The sequence below is a fragment of the Pogona vitticeps genome, chromosome 3, assembly GCF_051106095.1.
Source record: "Pogona vitticeps strain Pit_001003342236 chromosome 3, PviZW2.1, whole genome shotgun sequence".
Taxonomy (NCBI): domain Eukaryota; kingdom Metazoa; phylum Chordata; class Lepidosauria; order Squamata; family Agamidae; genus Pogona; species Pogona vitticeps.
Window position 1 is genome coordinate 103,847,088 of NC_135785.1, and position 19,712 is coordinate 103,866,799.

The 19,712-nt window shown below is 41.2% G+C and overlaps 1 protein-coding gene across 6 annotated transcripts in view; it reads left to right on the forward strand.

Moving 5' to 3' along the window:
- OGDHL (oxoglutarate dehydrogenase L) overlaps positions 1-19,712 on the forward strand; it is a 109,459-nt gene that overhangs the window by 17,708 nt on the left and 72,039 nt on the right. For 2 of the 6 annotated variants that reach the window (XM_078391018.1, XM_078391019.1), the window contains exons 3-8: positions 3,375-3,566; positions 6,630-6,726; positions 6,815-6,917; positions 7,612-7,727; positions 14,818-14,972; positions 18,488-18,634. In XM_078391018.1, the coding sequence (XP_078247144.1) occupies positions 7,692-7,727; positions 14,818-14,972; positions 18,488-18,634 (338 nt within the window). In that variant the 5' untranslated portion in view covers positions 3,375-3,566; positions 6,630-6,726; positions 6,815-6,917; positions 7,612-7,691. The remainder of the gene's footprint in view (positions 1-3,374; positions 3,567-6,629; positions 6,727-6,814; positions 6,918-7,611; positions 7,728-14,817; positions 14,973-18,487; positions 18,635-19,712) is intronic. The other 4 variants (XM_072995073.2, XM_072995072.2, XM_078391017.1 and 1 more) reach the window with 2 other exon arrangements.

A 19,712-nucleotide genomic window follows, 5' to 3' on the forward strand; every position in this document is an offset into this window, starting at 1 on the left:
CCTTCATTCACCCATCTAGTTCACCTCTCCAAGTTTCTGTCTCTTACACTCTCTGGACTTCCTCACTTGAGGCTCACAGCAGGATCCTTCCACTCTCTGCCTCTTTATGTGGTATATCATTCCTCTTCACCCTGACTGTAGTAGCCTACTGATAGCATTGCTCTGAGCTACCCTGACTCATTAAAAACCCGTCATTACATTAAGGTATGAATCCAAGAAGCAGGGAACAGTTCATAACCAGAAGTTATTCAATAAACTTAATTGTTGTTTTTTGGGGGATTGGGCATACTAATGTATGTATATGTACCACAACAATTGGTTGGGAGGGAAAGTCCTCTAATTTATTTGTGAGCTACTTGTGTCCATAAGTAGTGCTAACAGAGTTTAGGGAGGCTGTTTTGGGTTTTAAATATTTGTTTTCTTTTAGCTTATTAACTAAAGTTATTAAGTTAAAAACATTCTATTTTTAATGGCCCCTTTTTTCTTCTGAATGGATAAACATTCGGTCAACTGGGTTTAGTACCAGAAATAATAGGTTAATCAATTACATTCTTTTCTCTCTTTCTCTCTCTTTTCACTTTCTCGTTCTGACACTGTTTTATTTCTCATTTCTCTCTCTGCCTTTCTCATATTCTGCCCTATTTCTTTAAAAAAAGTGAGAAAAATGATGTCACTGCTAGTATAGATTGCCTCCCATCAGACTGCTGGTGGAAGTGCCTTGCCTGAAAATTTTGGAGTAAACTTTCCTCTACTGTGGCCATGAGTCACCCGGCTACTGGTGTGACTGGTATCAGGGCACCATTAAATTTAGGGTTATGCCAGTTTTCCTGTTGATTCAGCTGATTTTGACACATCTTTGAGAACTTACAAATAATTGAAAAAGTGTTATTCTTTCTAACAGTATTTTTTGTTAGTGAGAAGCAGATGAGAGTTGTAGAAAACAGGTTTTATCTTTGTATTGATATGCTTCATAGTGGCATTGATAGATGTCTTTTGCTTTGCTGAGTATTCTGAAATGTTCTACCTTTTCGCCCTGAGGATTTATAAATAGAGATTGGGGTATTCGTATATGAATATGACTATCCGCCCACAGGTGCAGATAACAAGGGTTTGGCCCCCTGGGGCCAGACCACTCATGATTCTGCCGCTGCCTTGAGCTCCACGGTGCCTTCCTATTGCTTCATTGCTCATGATGGATTAGCCAATCCTGGCAGAAGGCGGGATGACAAGCCTCTCTGCCAGGTCGCAGAGTGGCTAATTCATTGCAAGCTCCAGAGCGATAGGAAGGCTCTGTGCAGCCGGCGGCAGCGGCGTAACCATGAGTGGACAGTTATCTCCACCTGTGGGGGGATATTTGAATACAAATACCCCCATCTCTGTTTATCAACTCATAAAGCTGAGTCATTTTAAAAGTCAAATCAGTATGTATTTGCTTACTACCAGTTCTGTTTGCCACCTATCAAGAACTGTGCATATTTCTCTATGCAGTTAATCCATTATTTTAAAATATGGCATAGATTTTAAGAATACTGTATAGCACTATGAATTAACAAAGAATCTACATGAATCTATTTAAACAATACAGTGGGGTCTTGACTTGAGAACTTAATCCGTATTGGAAGGCGGTTCTCAAGTCAAAAAGTCTGTAGGTCAAGTCTCCATTGACCTACAGTGCATTGAAAACCAATTAATCCCGTAACAGGCCGTTTTTGTTCCATTTTGGTTTTTTTCTGGTCTGTAAGTCAATTCTCAGGCTGCAAGTCAAACCTAAATTTTGCGGCCAGAGAAGTCTGTAACTCAAAAGTCTGTAAGTCAAGCTGTCTGTAAGTGAAGGGTCCACTGTACGTACATATAAGAAGGGAATGAAACATCACCATTTAACAAGTCAAGTCGAGATTTCATTAAATTTGCAAAGGAAATTAATTTTTCTTCTTCTGACAAATAAGCACAGATGATCGGTAGGTAGCACATTTCTCTAGAAAAGTTCCACCAGATTGAAGTCTTGGTCCTTGTTTCCATTGACACTATTTTGTAGTTGGATTTCACTTGAAATACAGCCTCTGTAATTATCTTGATGGTAAGGGGGAACATTTTTCAGCCATATGGAAAAATCTTTAGTTAACAAACACCCTTTTTGGTTTTGTCCTAAGTGAATCTTCAAGTATTGGGTTTCCTCAAGCCATCTGCTAAAGGGCACTTTCCTGCGGGGTGGGGATTCACCTTGTGGGTGTATAACTTGGATGTCTGAAACCTAATCTTTACCAAACCTGGACAGACTGTAGGGGAGAGCCAGGGGAAACTTTACTTTTATTTTGGTGTCTCTAGGTGCCTTGGGGGAACTTTCCTGGGGGCCCCTACTTGTTGATGTATAATTTTGACATCCCAAACCCAAACTTCACCAAATCTGCAGGGTTTGTAGAGGTGGGTCAAGGGAAGCTTCCCAGTGAATTAGGTGTCTCTAAGTGCTTGGGGGGGGGCTGTTTTATAGGGTTAAGAGGAAAAAAACAAATTGACATCGATTCATTGGTTTGTCAGATCACTATTTTTCTGATTCGTGCCTGTCTCTAGTCATGATTAATCCTTCCATTGGTTTTATTGAAACAGAAGTATTTCTAACTTAGTCTGGATTCAAGCCATTGACTTTGCATCTGTTGAAAGAGGTACAAGATCTGTGTTAAAATTCTAAAAAATTGCTTTGTGTGTTCATCAAACATTAAGAAGAAGACTAGTGCATATACCAGGTTGGTATCCTCCTTTGTATGTTCTTCTCCTGTGTATTTACTGTTAATGTGTGATTTGTGATAATACAGTGGAACTGCTTAAAGGCTTGATAGGGATAGTGGACTGAAGAAGAGTAAGTTGTAGTAGGAACAGAATTTTGTAACTGCTGCATTCATTAATGTAATGAGTAGGCCTTAGAATTATGCTGCCCCTCTCCTCTCCCTCAATTTCGTTTACACAGTTTAATGCTTACACTAATCCTGGGACATTTGGGGTTTAGCTTTTGGATCTTAATGCTGTTGGATTGTGTTAGCAGTGGTTAATATTCGTAGTATTGCTCACAATGATTACGAGAAGAGGCAATTTGAATTTAAAAAGTTGAGCATTGGGAAAGGAAGCATATAGTGCCAGAACATTTGATCCTAGTCTAACCCCAGCAGAATATTTTACCTGTACAGGAAGGCAATAACTTTAGTAGTTCAGAAGGGTCTTGGTAGAATGTCCAGGTGTTATATTAATAACAAGATGGTGATGTGGGATAGTAAAAAGAATTGGAAACAAGGGCCTGAATTTATTACCTTTGTTGTGTTGCTGGCTGAACTTGATTGTGGCCCTCTTTTCTCTCTCACTCCTTTTTTTGTCATTTTGTCTAGTCTTGGGATTTGTTTTTCCGAAATGCTACTGCTGGGGCTCTTCCTGGACAAGCCTTTCAGACTTCTTTACCTGATATCTCAGATGGGAAAACATCACTTATCCAAAGCCATGGGCTGACTCAGTCACCAGGTAAAGCTGAAAAACTGGTTGAGGATCACCTGGCTGTGCAGTCATTGATCAGAGCATATCAAGTAAGTGCATTTATTTTTTATTCATTATTTATTTTTTTTCATAGAATTCATATTCTTTCTCCCCAAAGTGAGGTTCAAGTGAATTGCAGTTACATGTTGTTTGCACAAGATGTTTCCTTATAACAGTGTTTTGTAAAGAGAGATAAGTTAGGTTGTCCCCATTCACACAATTGCAATTCCCACATTTTACTTTTGGAAAGGGATTTTAAACTTGTGTAATGTAAATATGTTCATTATGGATTAAAGGTCTTATTGTGAGAGAGACAGCTCTAATGAAATGCTTTTGTGACCTTAATTCTTGGCCCTTTTAATGAAAAAGAGCCTAGAATCCAGATTTACCACCATGAATATGTAATCAAAAAGCTAGTTTTTTCTTCCTTCAGTATTGCAGTGTGTAATTGCAATAGAATGATTGCTTATTCACATTTTGTATGCATTTGAAATATTCTTGGTGTATGAATCCCTTTGATACTGCTAGATCAAATTATCCTAATAAATTCTTTATTCATTTTGATCTTACGGAACAGTTACAACTAGATATTGCCAGTTGAATGATTTACATATGTCCCTCTCAGTAAATGTCTTCAAAATAATTGAACAGTTTGCTAACTGTTGAATGCATCATATTCTGTTGCTAGCTCTGTATGATCGGTGTGGTGCAGAACTTGCTGTAACACACTGTTTTTAACACATATATATCTTTTGTCACTGTGTATACTAATTGGAGAGGTTTTGGTAGGCAGATACTTTTTTAAAAAGTGGTTACATATCAGAGCCGAAAACAAATGGCTTGCCCTGTCTTATCTATTCAAAAGATGAATTAGCAGAAAATTGTTCAACATGTTGTAGTAAATAAAGAATCATTGTTTCCTTTGCTTTAATAATTTTTCTTTTGTCCATTCTGCTTGGTCAGGATAAAAGCTGATAGAAAATGAAAAAGCAAACGAAATTCTTAAATTCATTTAAGAAATACCCCCCTGGTTTATGAATGTGGGATATTTTGCTTCTGTACCCATGCCAGGAAATGGCCCACTGCTGCTGCACAATATTGTTGCTGGCAGGAAAAACAATACAAAACTTTATATAGCAAAGGCAGCCTTAATATTGACCACACCAATGTCAGCAGTCAAGATGATCTTCAAGGTACTGTCTTGTTGGCAAAAATAACCAAGAGGATTTTGCCCATTGTATACTTACAAAGCAGTCTTCACTGTAGTCAGGGAAGAAGATGGGGGTAATTGTGTCTGATTTTAATAGTTCTTTGAATTCCCATTGACACCAATGGGCGGGAATTTGTGTTTGCTACTTTTAGTAAGGGCCCTGGCAATTAGTGAATTGAATGCAAGCCATGCTCCAACTACCAAAATACCCTTCTTCGAAGCTTCCATTGACAGGAGCATCCCTGGTAATGGCATTCCATTTATAGGGCACGGCAGGGAATGCTCTTTACCACATCCCAATTAAGATTGCCTTCTTAATTTATCCAGCATCTTAAAATGATGCATTGTTTTACCTGAGTGCTATTTTAATTTATTTTAAGATTGAATTGGCTGCCTTATTCTTTCATACTGGTTTTACATAGTATACTGCTCTAAACTCTACTGTGAGATACAACAATACTAAATGATTTGAAGAAATAAGAATCTTACTTAGAGCCAGAAGTTGTATGGTGGGCAAATTACTATATTCTAAAATACTACACATTTGTGGTATCTTTTAAATAAAACCTGCTGCTTGAATGTTGTTTTCTTCGCTAGTATGTTGTTTTAATTGAATATATAACCTTCTAGGGAGGTGCCTAGCTGAAGAGTAAAATATTATAAATAGATATTTCTGGAAGGGACTATTAACTTCATTATAATGGTGATTTTCAGGATAGCAACCTTGAAGAAATATACAGTAATAGGACTCCTGTATCTGGGGTGGGATTGGTTCCACAGTCTACCATGGATGACTGAAACCACAAGGGAAACTTATATACAAAATACAGGAAGGTAAGACAAAAGCTGCAAGGGGTCAGGATGAATGAAGGCCACAAGGAGGCACCTTTGTATGTTGTATATAAGTCTGTGGCAAACTGCAGATAAGTGAAAACATGGATATTGATCCTACAGATACAGGGGTCCTACTGTAATTGAAGGAGTGTTCTGCTAAGGAGGCCCTGTAAATTGCAGAATATATGTGCAGAATGTTCAGGGTGAGGGTTCCCTATTGGACTCAGGTAGTCAGATCTCTAAGAATTCACTGTGGTTGTGTGAACTGAAGAACATGGCCCAGAATATGGGGAAATTGATTGTTTGGCTGGAAATTATTGTTCTCCCTATTCAGCACAGCCAATGGTGAGGGGTAATGGAAGTTGCAGTCAGGCAATAACCAGAGGATCACATATTACCCCTACATGACCTAGAACATGGCCAGGACTCCCCTGTATCTGTACATTGTAGGAGCAAGCCTGGAGCAATGGGAAAGCTGTATTTTAAGTATGTTTGAACATATTTAAAAGTACAGGCTCCTGTACTTCGGCCATCTAATGAGAAGAAAAGACTCCCTAGAAAAAACCCTGATGTTGGGAAAGTGTGATGGCAAGAGGAGAAGGGGACGACCAAGGATGAGATGGCTGGACAGTGTCTGCGAAGCAACCAACATGAATTTGACACAACTCCGGGAGGCAGTAGAAGATAGGAGGGCCTGGCGTGCTCTGGTCCATGGGGTCACGAAGAGTCGGACACGACTAAACGACTAAACGACGACGAAAAAAATTATTTTTATAAATTGCTGCTCCCCAAAGATCACAAAGCTATTAACAAATAAAACTAGCAATACAAAACATAAGTAGTAGTGAAACAATATTATCGAAACTAAAATTTCAGAAGATCCCCCCTAGTAGCAAGACTGCATAATAAAGGCTTCTCCATAACAAAAAATCTCGAAAGTCTCTTTCAGTCAGAAAGAGAAAATATCTGCTTAAAACTGAATATGAAAATACATTTCAGTAGATATGTGGGAAATGCACAATTTTGACAGTTCTTGTAAGATTAAAATGACTATACTCCTTATTTTCAGGTTATAGGGCACTACAAAGCTCAGCTTGACCCTCTTGGGATTCATGACGTTTCTTTTGATCGTTCCATAAACGAACTGTGTAATCCCACAAGCATCGGTGAGCTCTCTCCCCTTTGATTTTGCTAGCATTATTTTTTCTTCTTTGCCTTTCCTACCTCCCTTCTTATACACTTCAACCTATTCAGATCCGTGGACACCATGTGGCTCAGTTGGATCCCTTAGGAATCTTGGATGCCGACTTGGATTCATTCATTCCTTCGGATTTAATCACCACTATAGATAAACTGGGTGAGAATTTTCCACTCTTTTTATAATAAATTAATATGCACAGTGAGGGGAGTGTCTCGTGATTAAATGTAACAGATAGCTAGATGAACATTGCAACACTACGTATTATTTCCTGAAGTAAGGTAGGCCAGTCTTGAATGAGATAGTCCTCTAACTCTGTGTATTAATTTATGGTACACTGTTGTGTCTGTGCACAAGAAGCCTGTACACGTGGCCTTTTATCAGAATGGCATTTTTTGATACTCATGAGAAGAAAAGGAATTTGTATACAGAATATTTTCAAGAATGTGGCATGGATTTGAAGGGATGCTGCAAGGTAAGTAGGCTGAAATAGGAAAATGAGAAGACAAGAACACAGAAATCCATGTTTATTCATGCCATGTCTATTTAACTGAGTAAAATTTTAATTGGTCATCAGATGGTGTTTTTACATGCCTCTGTGTCTTGGCAAATTTGTTCTCAGGATCACAGATATCTCTGCATGTATATGAAATGTATTTACTTACTGTTTAGTCTCAGGCAATACAAAATATATAATACTTTTCCGTATTTGTGTTGTGATTAAAAGGTATTCTTTCTAGACAGGATCCAAAATATAATGTGTGTTTGCATACATGAGTGTGTGCATGTGTGTGCACATAATCTCTGATTTTTTAATTTTCTTCCTATCTTGTTGATATCAATACATCACAAGAGTTTTATGGCTTAGATGAATCAGACTTGGATAAAGTGTTCCGGTTGCCTACAACTACATTCATAGGAGGAAATGAAACTATGCTTTCTTTACGAGAGATCATCAAGCGATTGGAGGTCAGTCATATATAGTGTCTTAAATGAGTGCAGTGATTTCCTTTTGCAGTCTTTACTTTCTGAAGGTGAACAAAGTACAGCCAGCTTTGAAAAAAAGATATTGATTTTATTTTTTAAATCTGTCAAATAAGATATTCAAAGATATCTTGACGTTAAAAGAATATTCATTTCCAAGACAGGGGATTGTCCACAGTGAGTTTTCCTTTTATAAGTAATGCATTGTAGATTGCAGATTTTCATGTGGAAAACAGTAGAATAAGTACAGAGATCAGTTATCTGGCGTGGTACTGTTTATACATGTTTGTTTTTAATTCTCCAGTTAAGAGTACCTTCTACCCATGCTGTTTTGAAATATATTAACTGAAGATGCCTGAGATTGGATCTGGAGACTCATATCCATAACACATCGCCCATCATTAGAGTTTAGTTCATTCTTGTGGTTTCTGTGTGTTTTTAAAGATTTGATTCTTTAGGAAATTCCAAAAATATATGATTGATAGCATGTGTAGATTCATGATGCTATCCAAAATATTAAATGTGGTTTAGAAATCAGCATTGACATACCCTTGCTGCTTTTGCACTCTTGTATTTCTAGCTCTTAACCAAAATTTGATAATATTTTTAGTTATTGGCAAACTATTATGAGGGATACCCAGTGCGGAGTAGTGGATAGAGTAATAGGACTCAGAAGGCCTGTGTTCGGCTCCCTGCTAAGCTGTGGCAACTTAATTGGGACGTGCAACGGTAAAACTACTCCTTAAATGTTTCACTTACCTTCAAAGGCCTGTTAAAGTTCTTGTAAATCAGTTCTGACTTGAAGACATATAAAAACAACAAACATTACTATTGAGGTTCTTCGTAGTGGTCTCTGTGAATGCACACAAATGGGTTTATCCTGCGCCTGCACAGGACATTCGGAAGATTCTAGAGCTTAGAAAAAAAGAAACAATTAAGCTTCTCTCCCAAGGGTATATAGGCTCCGCCTCCTCCAGCTTCCTTTCAGTTCCTCTTTTTCTGCTGTACCGTTAGGACGTTTGGAACTTCAGGAAGGTTTTAGCCCTTTGGGCTCCTTTTTCCACTTTTATTCTTTGTTTTATTATACTTTCTTTTGTTTGTTAAAAGTTAGAGCAGGTGTAGTGCTTTTACCCCATCTCCTACGCTTTTCCCCGCCTTCCCCCCCCGCTCCGCAACGGATTCCCCGCCATTTTTCCTTCTGTCTCTTCTTTTTCTCATATGGCCCCTCAGGGCTTCAAACAGTGCACTGTTGGTTTGAGAAAAATACCTCTTACAGACGGGCATGATCAGTGTTTGTTCTGCCTGGGGGAATCCCACCGCGCCCAGTCATGCAGGAGCCTCTCTAAACAGGCTGTTTAACTCTGGCTTCAGCGGCTTTGCTCCTTTCTCTATGAAAAGACTCTCACTATGGAAGCCACTGCTCTCCCTGCATCGACTCTGCAATCGGAGACTCCTAAATCTGCTCCCGGCATGGTTGAGCAACCACCACCTACCTTGGCTCCTCCGTTGGCCAAGCCAAAGGACTCAGTTAAGCCATCAAAGCCTGTTATTACCAAGGCTCCATCACAACCCATCATTTCTGCTAAAATGAAGAAAGACAAAGATTAGGCTAAGAAGCTTAAGAAGACGTCATCAGCCACCCCCTTGTCTCTCCCAGCAATCCCCATACTGTTTGAGGACTCTTCAGTAGAGGGTGTTGGGCTTTCAGACGTGGAGGAACAGGCTATCCCTCCAGCCCAAAAGTCTCAAGATATCATGAGCATGTCTCCAAGCTCAGGCCATCCTGGGGCTGTCGAATCGTCCAGCCTGGCCATTGCCCCTCTCAGCCCTCGATCCTCAGGGCGGGCAGATACGGAGACTCAACCAGAACACTCCTAAAAAGCGTACGGAGAAATGCAAGCATGTCTCCGTTTACCAACATCAGCATATTGAGGGACGGTACCATCCTCAGGGTCAACCATGCGGTCACCCATTCTTCATTCCGTACCAACCTTATCCATACCATGGATACAGATACCCCGGCGACTACAGCGGATCGGCTTGCCCGCAACCACCATGGTACCCATCCACGCCTATGCCATTGGATGCTCACCTGAGACACCAAGGGGACCTAGCTACAGCCCTAGCCCCTCCTTCTTGCAAGAGACTGTCACCCTCAGAGCCTGCCTTGAAGCGCACTAAACACAGCTGAGGCCATCCCACGGTACAGTCCACTACACTGTACTCCGGCCCTGAAGGGCACGATACAGAACCCTTCTCTCAGTCGACCCAGTCAGATGTTGAGCCAGCACTGCGAGACGTATCGCCTCATCGTTCCCCTTTTCTTGCCTCAGAGTCATTTCATGACGGTGGCGCTTCGATTTCCACCGACTCTGATGCTGTGGATGAAGGCATTGCAAGGATTCCATTTCAGGTCCCTATGGAGGACCTTACCTCCTATGCACAACTTATCATAAGGATGGCAAAGATGCTACTCCTTGATGCAGAGATACCACAACAGGAAAAATACTTTATTTTCCACGATATGGAGCAGGACAAGTCCTCTCCACCCAGCCTGAGCCTCATACCAGCGTTTTTCGATCTGGTCAAGACTTCCTGGGACAAGTCTCCTTCGACTCTCCAAGTCCCGCGTAAAATTGAACATCACTATAAGACTCATGGAGCAGACTCAGAGTTCCTCTCCAAGCACCTGATGCCTAATTCCATCGTTGTTGAGGCCATACAGTATAAGTCTCGTAGTAGATAGATGATCACCCTGGTGAACAAAGAAGGGAAAAAGACTGATTCTCTCGGTAAAAAAACTTTATCTCTTGGCAGCACTGCTGATCAAAATCGCAAATTACCAAGCAGCATTCATTCATTCATTTATTGCATTTATATGCCACCTATCTAGACATAGTCTACTCTAGGCGGCTCACAACATATATGATAAAAACAATTTAAAATATACACAATTAATACATAGGTAAAAACAAAGCAATATAAAATATAAAATATAAATCATAAGTTTACAATTTTAACAATTAATTAATTTAATGAAAGAACCATGAAGAGTGCTTACTCTTACCAGAAGCACCTCTGGGACAAGATCCTTCCTGTACTGCAGTCACTTCCCGATACTTCGAAAGCTGAAGTGCTCAATATCTACAAGGAGGCGAACACCCTTATCAGACAACAGAGGGTGGCGGTGAAGCACACAGCTGACACTGCCTCCAGATCTATGCTGATGACGGTAACCCTCAGGCATCAAACCTGACTTAGGGCCGCCAACATCTTGGATGACACCAAGACAAAGATCGAAGACCTGCCATTTGATGTGACAGGCCTCTTCAACTCCAAAACTGATGATATCATGGAAAATATTCATAAAATGAGAAAGACAGCCAGGTCCTACGTACCTTACCAACCGTACTGGTACCAGAAGCCAACTTACAAAAAGGCGCAATATCAATTGTCTCCACAGTACCAACCCTTTCAATATAATAAGCAGCAGGACCGTTCCTTCCAACCATCGCAGTCAAACCTCTGACTGCCCAAACAAAAGTACCAAGGACCAAAACAGTCCTTTCACAAGCCTCTCCGTAGATGTAAGCAATACTCCTGGTTGCTCTCCAAACCTCATCAGGCTGTCCCCATTCCTCCCAGAATGGTCCAGAATTACAACAGATAAATGGGTCCAATCCATCATCGAGAGGGGCTATCTGATAGAATTTTTTGAAACTCCTCTGCCGAATTCCATCCTGGCTACCCCATTCTCAGCCCAACTACACCAGGAGATACTGTCACTTCTCTCCAAAGGCGCAATAGTCAGAGTTCCACCTACTGACTCACAGGGGGGGTTTCTTCTCTCGGTACTTTGTGGTCCCCAAGAAGGATGGAGCTATCCACCCCATCATGGACCTGAGAGAGCTTAACCAATACATGTCATACAGAAAATTCCGTATGTTAACTCTCTACTCCATTCTCCCTCTCTAGTCACAGGGAAACTGATTCGTCACCATCGACTTAAAAGACACTTATTTCCATGTCTCCATTCATCCATCTCACTGCAAATTCCTTCGGTTCAGGTTCCATTACACCACCTACCAGTTTGTCGCCCTTCCCTTCAGGCTTTCAACGGCCCCCAGGACATTCACAAAATGTATGGCACCGGTGGTGGCCTATCTGCACACCAAGGGAGTGAAGATCTTCCCTTACATCGACAACTGGCTACTGGTCGCAAAATCTTACCAGGAAGCCATCGCAGCCACCAATACTGCCCTCGATACTTTAAACAGACTCAGCCTCCAAATCAATCAACAAAAACCACACCTGGTACCTTCGCAGGTCGTCAGTTACATCGGGGCGAGACTCGACTCCAACTGAGCACGGGCGTTCCTCCCCACCCAGAGAATTGCCAAACTGCAATCGACAATAAGTCGAATCAAGGCCATCAGGCGTGTAACAGCACTGGATATCCAGTGTTTACTGGGACTAAAGGCATCTACAACATCGGTGGTCCTCCATGCCAGACTCAAGCTCAGGCCCCTCCAGTCTTGGTTCCTTCACCAATTCAGCCCCTTTACAGACTCCCCTATGAGGCTACTACGCATCCCCTCATGCATTCTGGACAGTCTCCAATGGTGGTACGCTGCTCACAACCTGTCTACAGGCAGACCGTTCCAAACCCTGTACCTGTCTATACAGGTAACGACAGACGCCAGCCCCTCAGGGTGGGGCGCCCACTGCCAAGGGCTGTGAATTCACAGACTGTGGACAAAGCTGCAAAGGAAGTGACACATAAACCAACTGGAAATGCTAGCCATCATCAACGCTTTTCAAGCGTTCCTCCCAAGCATCCAAGGGAGAGCAGTGCAACTGGTTATGGACAATACCACCACTATGCACTACGTGAACAGGCAAGGGGGGACACGATCCCGACCCCTCTTGCATCTGTCAGTGCAACAATGGGATTGGTGCCGTGCCCGCTGTATCTTCCCATATGTGATCCATATCAGCAGGCTTTCCTCCGAAATGTACGAATGGTCACTCAACGATTCGGTGTTCTGAGATATCTGTCGCCGGTGGGGTCAGCCCACCATAGACCTATTTGTGTCCAGGACCAACACCAAATGCCCAAGGTACTGCTCCAGGGCAGGCAGAGATGCCCCATCCCTAGGGGATGCATTCCTAATACTGTGGACTGGGGAACTAGCCTACCTGTGTCCCCCAATACCGATGATGTTCAAGACGGTAGCAAGGCTCATATAATACCAAACAGACGCGATTGTGATCACCCCTTGGTGGCCACGACAAAAGTGGTTTGCACACCTGAAAGAAATATCGGAAGAAATATTCCACTAACCTCCAATACCAACACTCCTCTCGCAAGACGAAGAGACCCTGCTACATCCAGCTATCCGGTCTTTTCACCTGACGGCGTGGAGAATAACCCATATTTCTGTGCAGTCTTAGACCAGGCCAGGAAGCCGTCCACTTGTCGCCTATACAGTAATAAGTGGAAGTCATTTGTGCGGTTTGCCTCTGATAGAGGACTCACCACAGTACTGTACTGACCTCCCTCTTGACTGTACTTACCTTCATGTTGCATCTCTTTAACCTGGGACTTGCTCACTCAACCATTAAAGTGTACGTCTCAGCCATAGTGGCCCACCAACCTCCCCAGTCTGCCTTCGCCAAACTCTTATCTCAAGAAGTTCCTCAAGGGTTTGCAAAACATCAGGCTGCCTTCCCACCAACCTATGCCACAGTGTTCGCTTCGGCTGGTCCTTGAAGCACTTACCAAAGCACCATTTGAACCGATGGCAACTTGCAATGAGAAATTGCTTTCCCTCAAAACTGCCTTTCTTGTGGAACTTTCGACATTCTGATTGGATCCTCCATACCTTCAAGTCCATTCTGATAAAGTCACGCTTTACCCAGACGTGTCTTTCCTTCCCAATGTAGTGTTGGAGTTTCATCTGAATCAGCCCGTCATGTTACCGACGCTGTTCCTGTCTCCCTCCACACAGCTTGAACGAAAGCTCCATATCTTGGATGTCAGGAGTGCTCTCGTCTTTTATCTCAACAGAACGAGGCACTTCAGGAGTTCTCCTCGTCTTTTCCTCTGCTACCATGGGCCTAATAGGGGCAACCCTGCCTCTCCACAGACTATAACAAGGTGGATCATACAAGCGATGCAGCTGGCATACCAACTCGCGGGCCAGCCAATACCAGAACGCTTGAGGGCCCATTCTGCTCGAGCAGTCTCCACTTCGACCACTCTACATAGAGGTGTCCATATACAAGACATCTGCAAAGCAGCTACTTGGTCAAATCCCCTGATGTTTGCGAAGCACTACCGCCTCGACGTCAGGGCCAAGAATGACGCTGCGTTTGGAAGGGCTATCCTGTCATCTCTCCTATTGTGATGGCCCTCCATCCGGTGAGTACTGCTTGCTAGTCACCCATTTGTGTGCATTCACAGAGACCACTACGAAGAAAGTTAGGTTACCTACCTGTAACTATGGTTCTTCTAGTGGTCCTCTGTAAATTCGCACATCCCTCCCTTCCTCCCTGCTGTCTGTCACGATACCGTTCTATGATATCTATTCCATATGGTAGCGACAGACTAAGGAACTGAAAGGAAGCTGGAGGAGGCGGAGCCTATATACCCTTTTCAGGGAAAGCTTAATTGTTTCTTTTTTCTAAGCTCTAGAATCTTCCGAACGTCCTGCGCAGGCGCAGGATAAACCCATTTGTGTGAATTCACAGAGGACCACTAGAAGAACCATGGTTACAGGTAGGTAACCTAACTTTCTTTAAAAAAAAAACAGTTTGTAAACCAACTTGGAGGAGATTTTAATAGGAAAATGGAAGATGAGGAGGAGCAGTGTTCAACATTGCAGCCCGCTCCAGCTTAGCACTAATGAAGTGAAGCATTTGTGTTAGAATTTAGGAGGAGCTAGTTGCTTGGTGTGGTGGGTGGAGATGAATATTATCTTTTAAGCATAAAGCAGATGATAAACTATACTTATTTTATAATTTATTCTGCACCCTTTTTTAATTACTCTAAAGTTATCATTTTCCCACTCAGAATACATATTGTCAACACATTGGACTGGAATTTATGTTTATAAATGATGTGGAGCAATGTGATTGGATCCGGCAGAAGTTTGAGACACCAGGTGTCATGAAATTCAGCAGTGAGGAAAAAAGGACATTGTTGGCTAGACTGGTGCGATCAACAAGGTATGCTTGAAAAGAATGTTATGCATTTCTTGCCCACTTTGTCTAGCAGAGCAAATCTGAAGTTTTATCATAAGGAATTTCATTAAGTTAAAAAGAAACAGCGTTCTACCTGATTCTCAAGGACAGTAAGACAGTGGCCAACATTTTATTCAGTTTTTATACTGGTGTAATGCAACTGATATAACTGTTGGTGGCATAGGTATTTGCTGTTGCATACTGAGCTCTGCAAGTTCTCAACATATGGCAGTTTGCTGCCAAGGTGTACACCAGTTGGATTGTGCTAATAATGCGTACAGTAGCAGAGCTGCCTGGTTCAGGCCTTCCTCTGCACCTCACACCTCTGCCTCACTGTGCCCCAATATGGATACATAATGTGGATAATTGAAGAAAGGCCTGACTAAGCTGCCATCCTCTCCAGTGGGGAGACAACTTGAAGCAGTTGCTGGAAGGCATCACAGACTCTGGGCCCAGAAGAGAGATCCATTCTGTATAAAAGGCATATAAAAGGGCTGGGGAGAGTGCAGGACCAGCGTGTGGGGATGTTGGGTAAGAGGCAAGAGCCAGGCGAGGTGTGGCATGGGCTATATAAGGAGAAGACCACCTGGGAGGAGGAAGAAGAGCTTGATAGCAGTGAAAAGGGGCTGGGTAAGGCTGGTCAGATGCTTTATGGGCAACAGATGGTGTGTTTGCTATCTTCCTCTGGTACTGGGCCCTGAAGACCATGCTGGACTCCTAGCAGTCTTGGAGCAGAGGGAGAATCACTACCCTGACTCAGAAAAGGTGGTGACATTGAAGCAGTAGGCCCAGTGGGCAAAACATCAAGATTACTAAGATTGGATACCCAAAGGTACCCCAGAAAGAACTGTTTGAACTGGGCAAGAGAGAGGTGCCCAAGTGTGGACTGTGGACAACACAGGAAGAGTGAACAAAAGTTTAGGCAGGAATCTTAGCTGGAGGGATTGCAAACCTATATACAATTGTCCTCAGTAAAGGATTAAACTGAAAGCACCCTGGTCAACCATTGCTAATGTCACATTCCCAAAGACCATTTGATGCCCTCTTACTTGTGGAAGACCTGTGGGATCACACTAAGTAATAGGATTTTAGGCAGTGATTTTAGTGCAGGGCCTGGGGCAGACAGAATAAAAAGAAAGGAAAGAAATCATGCCATTTATTTTGGTTTCCCTCCTTGAAAGAGCCAAGAAGTAAAAAGCTAGTGAACAATATGGCCATATATGGTTAATTCATTAATATAATGAATATAGCATCAATTAATATAACAATTATAATTTTTCTGCTGTAGAACACTTGGCTGGCGACTTTACACTATTACTAAAGGATAACATTTGCTTTCCATGGCAGTGTTTATTTAGTGAGACAGTAGTAGATCGTTTCTGCCCGTGTTTAATTAAAAGAGAAATGAATTTGAGGAAGATACTTTTTATAATCGGGTTAACATGGCATTTGAATGACAGGTTGTTAACAATGTGTCACAGAGATTCTTTTCTCATTTATCTTTCTGATGTAAACAAAGCAAAATGAAGCCCAGCGTGTACTGCTGCTTGTGTTTAAAAAAACAGGAAGAAGTCTGTTAATATCCAGTTCATATACTAAAAATGCCAAGTGGTTGAATTAGGTGAAGTTCACTTTGTATGTGTGTGTGGCATTTTGCAGTCTCTCCTGTTTTGGCACTGTAGATGTTGTCAGGCCCCAATCTTTATGCCAAAAAGCCAAATCAGTTTTTTATTTGACTAGAGAGACTTGGGTTTTTAAAATTCAGATCATGCACATCGCCCATGTCTTTCATAAATCACTTAACTTGCATATTCTGAGGTTAATATTTGAAATTTTGCAAGTCTGCAAAAGTAAAGGACAAAGGAAGAAAGAAAAAATGTGTCAACTATCAAGGAGAGAAGCAGTATTTTTGCTTGTTTTCCCTCCAGTCAATTAAGTCTTTCTCTTTTTTTTTTCTTTGCTATTCCATCCTGGTAATTCTCTCTTTAAATTAATTGTTTTAAATTGTAATTGTAGTTGTAATTTTATGATTTTATATATTTTTATACTGTTTTGTTTTATTTTGTAAGCCGCCCCGAGTAGACATGGTCTAGAGGGGCAGGGTAAAAATCAAATAAATAAATAAATAAATAAATAAATAAATAAATAAATAGGAGTCCACATCATGTTTTCTGTGAGTTACGTGCAGACCTCACACCATTTTTGTGCCCCCTAAGACCTTCCCATCCCACCACTTCAAAAGCCACCAAAGACGAGTGGCCAGGTTTGTTGGTTTATACATTATTTGCCTTGACTGAACAAGAAAACCTTCAATTGAAAGTCTTTATCAGTTTTCTTTAATATGTTCATTGGCAATTGCATGTTAGTTCCTATATAGGACTTAGTGGTTAGGAACTGTTTAAACATCAGAGAGCTACAGAAAGGAGATTTTTGGATGCCTAAGCAGCCCCTAACTGTTGAGTCATACAAGAGGAAATAAGAAAGAGTTGGTATAGGATATGCAATTAAGACTTTCTTGTTCAGTTCTAATAAAAGCAGTACTTAGTGTTTACCCATAAATAATGTAAATTTAAATAAATATAAAATAGCTGCTACAAAGCTAGGAAAGTAGCTGGCAAGCTGTGCCACCTATTTTTGGAAGCAAATAATGCTGATTTTAGCAGCTTTTTTTTAAAAAGAAGAAGTTTGTGGCGCCTGAGCTACCAGCCAAACTCAGAATTGCCCCTTGTCTCCTGTGAGATGGATCACTCCTATTTTAAAGGGACATGAGGATTGTAAAGGAGAGTACATAAATCTCTTAATCCAGGTTTGAAACCACTTTAGCTGCAGTGTCAAATCATGGTTTAGGAAGAATTCCAGCTGGCCTTAGCTTAATATCACTGCTGACGTTTCCCTTAATCAGGTTAGATGTTGAGGGAGAAGATTTCTACAGGAATGGGTTTAGAGAGCTATAATATTCTGCTTCCTGATTTGCAGAATGGTTATATTTGCACTGAGTTTATTCTTTGAGGAATTTGGGACCAGCACATCAAATACCTTCCTTACCTGGACATTGAGGGATGTTTATCAATGAAAGAGGTTTTTGTTTTATAACTTACTGCCTAGTATGTGCTCCTTCCTAGCATAACAAGGAACCTAGATTCTAAAAATAGTTGTTAGTCCTTCGACTTGGTTTCTGGATGTCACTTTGAAGTGCTGGAAGTAGTACAAGGAGAGACTGTGCCTCTGGACGATATATAACTGCTTAAAAGAAACAAAGATATGTCACTGTAACTCAGTCTCAAGTTCAGCCGACAAGGTGTATTACAATAAAAGTTGCTGCTACGTATTTCTTTTGTCTTGCTGTATCTGTGTAGAAAACATCTCAGTGAAAACCAATATAACTACATGCTTTGATTTGGCCTATGCCAGTCCTGGACCATGTCTGCTAGAATTCCAGGGATAGTAGCTGCTAAGTCAAAGGAGAAATGTTAACTAATGCAGTCTTTGTTCATAAACAGATTTGAGGATTTTCTTGCCCGGAAATGGTCATCAGAGAAACGTTTTGGCTTGGAAGGATGTGAAGTAATGATCCCTGCTCTTAAAACCATCATTGATAAATCTAGTGAAATGGGAATTGAGCATGTTATATTGGGCATGCCTCACAGGTAACTGCTTGCCTAATTGAATTCAGTGATAATGATCACTTAGTTGAGTGCATTAGCAATGTACTTATCTGGACAACTTGAGAACATTGTAAGAGATTGCTAACACTCTATTTTATAATGTGTCTGTAGAAAGGATTAGGGCCAAACTGCATACTACTAAACACATCTTTTAAAAAATATACATAGAAGCAGGTCTTTATTAGTGGCTCATGTGAACCTGCTAAAAACATGATATAATTAAAGCAAAAATCTAAGAGATTATCTCAGTGATTTCTCAGTCTAAATTGGATTGTAAAACTAGTGTTCAAATGGGAAGCCAGTGTTCATTTTAAATGTACTATGAGATCAAGCAAATTTATTTGCATTGGTGAAGTGGTAAATTCTGAAGTACATGTACTCACTTTAAGTGCATGAGAGTCCAACATAGCCATGCTCCCAAGGAGAGTTTGAAAATGCAACCCACTGAGTTGATCTTTATCAGCTTATAATTTACTGGAGAATTTTTGGTTATTACTTTTAGTTAGTATAGTAGCAGAGTATGAGGTAGAAAACAACAACTCAGAAATGAGGAGAGAATGAGAAATGAGCTCAGTCTCATCCATCCACCATCCCTCTCCCGCTTGGTTTCTTTTCCACATAAACTAGCACTTTGCATGATAAAATCACTTTATAGGTATTAAAGTAGAAAAAAAGGTATCTTTACTTATAGCTACCATTTGTAGTTACAGTCCAAGAAAAAAAATCAAATGGAGTCTCCACCATGTGGAAGAGACCCTCTGTGCTTGATTAATTGGAGGTTAGTGGAAGAAGGCTATTGGAAAAACAATGGAAGCATGCAAACAAAGAGAAAGATGGGATGGGGGTTTGCCTCAAATGCCAGAGGCAGGAAAAGTACTTTACCAATCAAGTTAGTGGCAAAGGACAGCCACATTAGACTACAAACCACTCTCCCATTGATACTCAGTGTTACTGCATGCAAGACTGCTATTATCTCAACATAATGAAATCCTTCAAAAAGTCTTTGGTTTATAAATGTGGAATATTGCTTCTGTGATCATGATTACGAAATCCGGGAAAT